The 5729-nt window shown below is 40.4% G+C and overlaps 1 protein-coding gene across 1 annotated transcript; it reads left to right on the top strand.

The window, feature by feature from the left end:
- Positions 1-481: 481 nt before the first annotated feature.
- On the top strand, positions 482-1393 carry LOC309562300 (olfactory receptor 1E16-like; the record flags this gene model as incomplete). The annotated part of the gene is made up of 1 exon (XM_082266438.1): positions 482-1393. One exon carries the CDS (start codon positions 482-484, stop codon positions 1391-1393), a length of 912 nt encoding a protein of 303 aa, XP_082122564.1.
- Between the last annotated feature and the right edge of the window lie 4336 nt (positions 1394-5729).

Genomic DNA, 5729 nt, shown 5'->3' on the forward strand with positions numbered 1-5729 from the left:
TGACTTCACAGGTCGCCCCGAAGTCGGATCCGACATAGTGTGAACGGAGTCTAACTGTTCTCTCTTTAAAGTGTTTTGTATTTGTCCTATAGCCAATAAAATGGAAATAAAGAAGTTAAAGAAGAATTTTATTCAGCAATTATTTTTATTAACTTGAATCTTATTTATTTAAAGAGAACATTAAACTTCGTTTTATAAAAGGAAAGGCTCTCAAGTGACAACAGTATTTTAAATTAAGTCTTAGGAGAAATTTAACAAGATTTAAAACGTTGTATTCTTTTAACACAGCAGACTGTCCTGTGGGAGTGCCTACAATTTTTATCTTTATAAGCCAACAACTGAATCAAATGTTTATATGGAAGCCAGAGCATGGAGGTTTCAGCACTGGACAAGGTGTGGGCACACGTTTTCCAATCAATAATTTATTATATTATTCATTTTCTTACTGTGTTGTGGTGATACATTTACACTGTAAATGAATATGAGAAATCTCTCAAAGATTATCACTCTTACTCTTTTGGGTCTATCAGACCATCCACCAACCATGAATGGACTTTTTGTTCTTTTTCTATTGATCTATCTAATGACTCTTATCATAAACCTCCTTATATTTTTCTTGATCATCATTGATCACCATCTGCACAACCCAATGTATTTTTTTCTCAGCAATTTGGCTTTTCTGGACATGACTTATTCATCTGTGAGTGGACCTAGGATGCTCTTTGACTTGGTCACCAAAAACAGATCAATAACCCTCCCTGCCTGTACAGCACAAGTCTTTTTCCTTGTCTATTTTGCTTCCTCAGAAGTTCTTTTGCTCTCGGCTATGTCCTATGACCGGTACGTCGCCATCTGTCACCCTCTACATTACACACAAATTATGTCCTGGAGGGTGTGCATTAATTTAGCTGTTGTAATTTGGGTCATTGGGTTTATTTATTCCTTGGTTCATACTCTTTGTTTGCTCAGGTTGTCCTTCTGTGGTCCAAACTCCATCCACAACTTCTTCTGTGACCTTCCACACTTGTTCCAGATTACATGTACAGACCCCTCACTGAACATAGTGCTCATTTATGTAGTGGGCGGTGCAGTCTCATTAATTGCCTTTCTTTTCACCTTTCTTCCATATGTTAGTATTTTCAATACGATTCTCCACATTCCTGGCAAAACTGGGAAACGGAAAGCTTTCACCACCTGCTCATCACACCTCACAGTGGTCTTCCTCCTCTATGGCTCCATCATTTTTATTTACTTGGTTCCTTCCTCCAGCAATATGTTTGGTATAAATAAGCTGTTTTCAGTTATAATTGCCCTCATTAACCCTTTGCTTAATCCTCTGATCTACAGCCTGAGGAATACAGACCTTAAGGCAGCATTCGGGAGAACTTTTTGAATTGTATTTTTTATTTAGTTTTGCTTGAGGTCTGTCATGGACTTGCAATAGTGTTTGGCAGCTTACCTGTTCCTTCATGTCTGTATTAGAGGCCGGACTTCACTTCTGGTTCCTTTTTATCAGCTCTCCTTCCTGTTCAGCCCCACCCCAGTTCATCACAGGAAGTCTATATTAACCAGTGCACTGCAGGTCTGCTTTGCTGTTCAACAGTGTTTGTTCCTTGTTTCCTGTCTGCCGTGTGCTTAATCTACCTTTCTGTGTATCGACTTTGGCTTGTCTCTGACTATTCCTGTTTGCCTGTTACCCTGACCTTTGGCCTGTCCCTTGGTTACCCTCGTCTGCCTGTTACCCCGACCTCGGCTTACTCGTCACCATTCCGTGTGTCCTGAGTGGCTGCTTCCCTTCTCTCCCTACGGAGTGTGACCCGGGGGACCCCAGGGGCCGCAACTTGGGCCCAGCTGCAGCCAAGTCCATCCTCACCACTAGAGGCTCTGGTGAAAACCTGCTGGGTCTTAGGCTCCACGCCCTGGGGAATCTTGGGCTCACGTTCCAGTCCACCCGCAGCAGTCAGCTATTGGGTTCATTACCTTGTGCTGCACCCCTGCCTCCAACAGGGTGCAGTTGTCACCTGCCCACAGGTGACCTGACAAGGTCATTGTAGCCGTATTAGTGCACTTGCGACAGAGACAATTGAGTACTGTCTGTGATACTTTTTTTATTTGCACTAACATAACATTTTTCAGGACACGCTTTCGGGGTATGTCCCCTTCATCAAGATCCAATCAGTACAAACATTTTGTGAATCAGTACTGCTTGGATCTTGATGAAGGGGACATACCTCGAAAGCTTGTCCTGAAAAATTGTATGTTAATGCAAATAAATAAACAATTTACAAACAAAGGGCAAATAGCTACCATGTAGCATTGACAGCATACAATTGGCAAAAAAAAAAACAATATAAAAGAAACATTTGTACTGTATCAAAGAAAAAGAAAATGATAAGAAAACAATAGATAACCCTACTGGACGATGAGAAGTTCTACAAGTCAACTCGGATGTTTAAATGGGATAGGGACCTTAGGACGAGTTTTACTGTATCCCAATGGAAACTGGCAATGTCATCTGCTACTGCTCACACACACTGTGTCAATCATTGGGAGATGATGCTGAAAATAGTTAACAGGTGGTACTATACTCCCTACCGTCTAGCGGGCTTCTCATCGTCCTATTCTCAACTCTGTTGGAGAGGTTGTGGCCAGGTGGGCACGCTTCTCCATATTCTTTGGGCATTCCCATCCATTACCAGTTTTTGGAGTCAGGTATTTAAATATATGGCGACTCACACTGGTTGTCTGATCAAACCGACTCCAGCCCTTGCCGTATTGAACCTAGGTATTGAGGCCATTCCGCACCAGTATAGACCGTGGTCCACACACGTACTATTAGCCGCCAGGTCCATTATCCTACGGAATTGGAGATCTATGGATTCTCCTAACCTGTCAGATGTGACATCCTTGCTACACGCGAACTACAAATTTGAGAAGGCGTTAGCGACTAACTCGCTCTCCATGTCAAGATTTAGACAGTATTGGGAATTTTAGTCACCTATATGAGCTGTTATGCCTTATTGACGTTGTTGATGTGAACATTATAGTTCTTATTCTTCTTGAGAATGTTTGATTGTATCTAATGTACATTGCATGTTGAATTCATCTTATGCATTGCCATGCCATTTGACTTCCTTACCTTCCTTGTTTCTTGTGTTTGTTTGTCTTTGAAACTCAAATAAAAATCATTTTGAAAAAATAAATAAAACAATAGATAATACGTCTCTGTATATATTGCCAGTACTAAGCAAGAGAAATAAAACATCTTAGCATAGAAATAAGACGTAAAACGTTGACAATCGATTTAAATCCAACCCGGGCCCAAGGGGGTCCTGTGCATGCAATACATGTTATAATAAGTAAATTCGTAGAAAAACTTCTTGAAAAATGAGGGGAATATCAAGACTATGATGTGCCAAACTCAGACAGGTCCCAACTCTCCCAGATTTTGACACATATCATTGTGGACAGTAGCCATCAGGAACTCCAATCTCGGGGTCTCAGCCATAAGCCGGAGGAACAAAGACCGGTCAGGTGCCACCATTGACGACTCACAGAGTGGAAAAGCTCTCCTGGTGGCCAAGAGAAAGTATGAAATTAATCGTTTGACAGACTTAGCAACACAAGGAAATGGGAGACCCAGTAGATAATGGATGGGATCAAGGATAAGCCTGTCACTGTCTGAATTGACAAGGGAGAACTTTAAATCACTGCACAATAAGCCAATCCAGAACTAGATTTAGATCCAATTAACCACTTCAATACAGGACAATTTTATCTACTTCCAGTCCAGGCCAATTTTCAGCTTTACGTACTCTCACGCTTTGAATGACAATTACTCAGTCATGTTACACTGCACCCACTGTATCATTTTTTTTTTTTCAAATAAATAGAGCTTTGTTTTGGTGGTATTTAATAATCACTGTTTTTTTTTTTTTTTGCGATATAAGCTAAAAAAGAGCGAAAGTTAAAAAACAAAAAACACTATATTAGTTTTTATTATAAAATTTTGCAAATAAGAAATTTATGTTCATAAATGTGGGCCAAAATGTATACTGCTACATATCTTTGGTAAAAAAAAAAAACTTAAATCAGTGTATATTATATAGTCTGTGTGAAAGTTTTTTTTTTTTTTTTTTTTAAATAGAAAATAAGTTTATTTGTGCTGTTTAAATACAATACAAAATACAAAAACTCATTAACACGTGAATTTCACATTTGTGAAACACTTAAAGTGAATTTAGTGAAACAAAATATACCTTCACCATACAAAAGAAGAGGGACAACGATACCATGTAATAAATATCTCACTCAGCAGCACCCCGCCCTGGTAATATATCGATTACACCCTATATATGAGCATTAATCAAACAGTCATATCCATACCCCGGCCCCACCACCTCCCCCCATCCTCCAAGGACTTCAGAAAAAATAAAATCACAAAAAATGTATACATTAAATGTACGAGTACTCTCTAACCACCGACTCCAGATTTTATCAAATTTCTTGGGACACCCCCTGTGTTTATAAATCAACCGTTTATAACGAAGAGCAGAATTTATTTCCACAATCCAGTCCTGAAGAGTAGGGACTGATTCCCACATCCACTGTCTAGTTATAAGTTTGCGAGCGCTAAAAATAGATTCCTGAAGAAAAATGGTGAGAAATTTGTCAATGTCACAGTCAGGGAACAAACCTAACACACAGGGTAAAACATCCAACTGTAAGGGGGAGCAGCCCATATGATCATGTAAAAACTTAATAACCTGTGTCCAGTAGGCCTGAATTTCCGGACAAGACCAAATGAGATGTATAAACGTACCCGGTTGCAAGGGGCAAGGAGGGCAGGAGGAGTTATATGACCGCCTATATTTCGATATTCTGAGCAGAGTAAGATAAGCTCTATGCAAGATGTACAGCTGAGTCACACGCTCTGAAAGTTTGGGCGAAGCCAACCTAGGGACCACCAAGATTTCGTCCCAATCCATCTCATCCAGGGGACCCATATCCACAGCCCAACGAGCCTGTATCCGGGTCACCTGGCGATCATCATCAACACCATGCAATTCGATGTATAAGGATGAGATAAGACCCTCATGCGTGTCACCCAACAGCACCTCCAGCAGAGAGATATCTTGTAAAATGGGAAATTGTGTCAAAAATTGTGCATGTAATACGTGACGCAACTGTGCATATCGAAAAACATATGCGGCGGGAGATCATACTCAGCTTTAAGTGATTGAAAGGAACGAACGCCTGAATCACAAAGCACCTGGCCCAGATACAGTATGCCCCTAGTTGCCCACAACTGACATTCCGGAATAGATAGAAGCTCTCGCAGGTCTAAGTTATACCATAAAGGGGTCCTAGTGTATATTTGAGGATAATTTAACTTTTTTGCCACTATCGCCCAAATCTTTATATGGTGGAACAACAAATTGTTCATCACCATTGCTCGAGGCGAAGGACCACATTTTCGTAAAAGTACCTGCATAGGGGTGTAGACAGCTTGAGGGAATCCAGGACAAACTAAGGTTTGGTATCTAGTAGCCTCCGATTTATTAAAATAAAAAAAATGGGAAAGTTGCGATGCAAGGTAATAAGATTGAAAATCCGGTATAGCCACACACCCCTTATCCGTGGGGTTTTTAAGTGACGCCCATGTTAACTTATGGCGCTCAGGTCCCCAAACAAACGAATTCAGGATGCGGTCTATAATTTTAAATACT

The sequence above is a fragment of the Pelophylax lessonae genome (assembly GCF_965119305.1).
Source record: "Pelophylax lessonae genome assembly, chromosome: 8".
Lineage (NCBI taxonomy): Eukaryota > Metazoa > Chordata > Amphibia > Anura > Ranidae > Pelophylax > Pelophylax lessonae.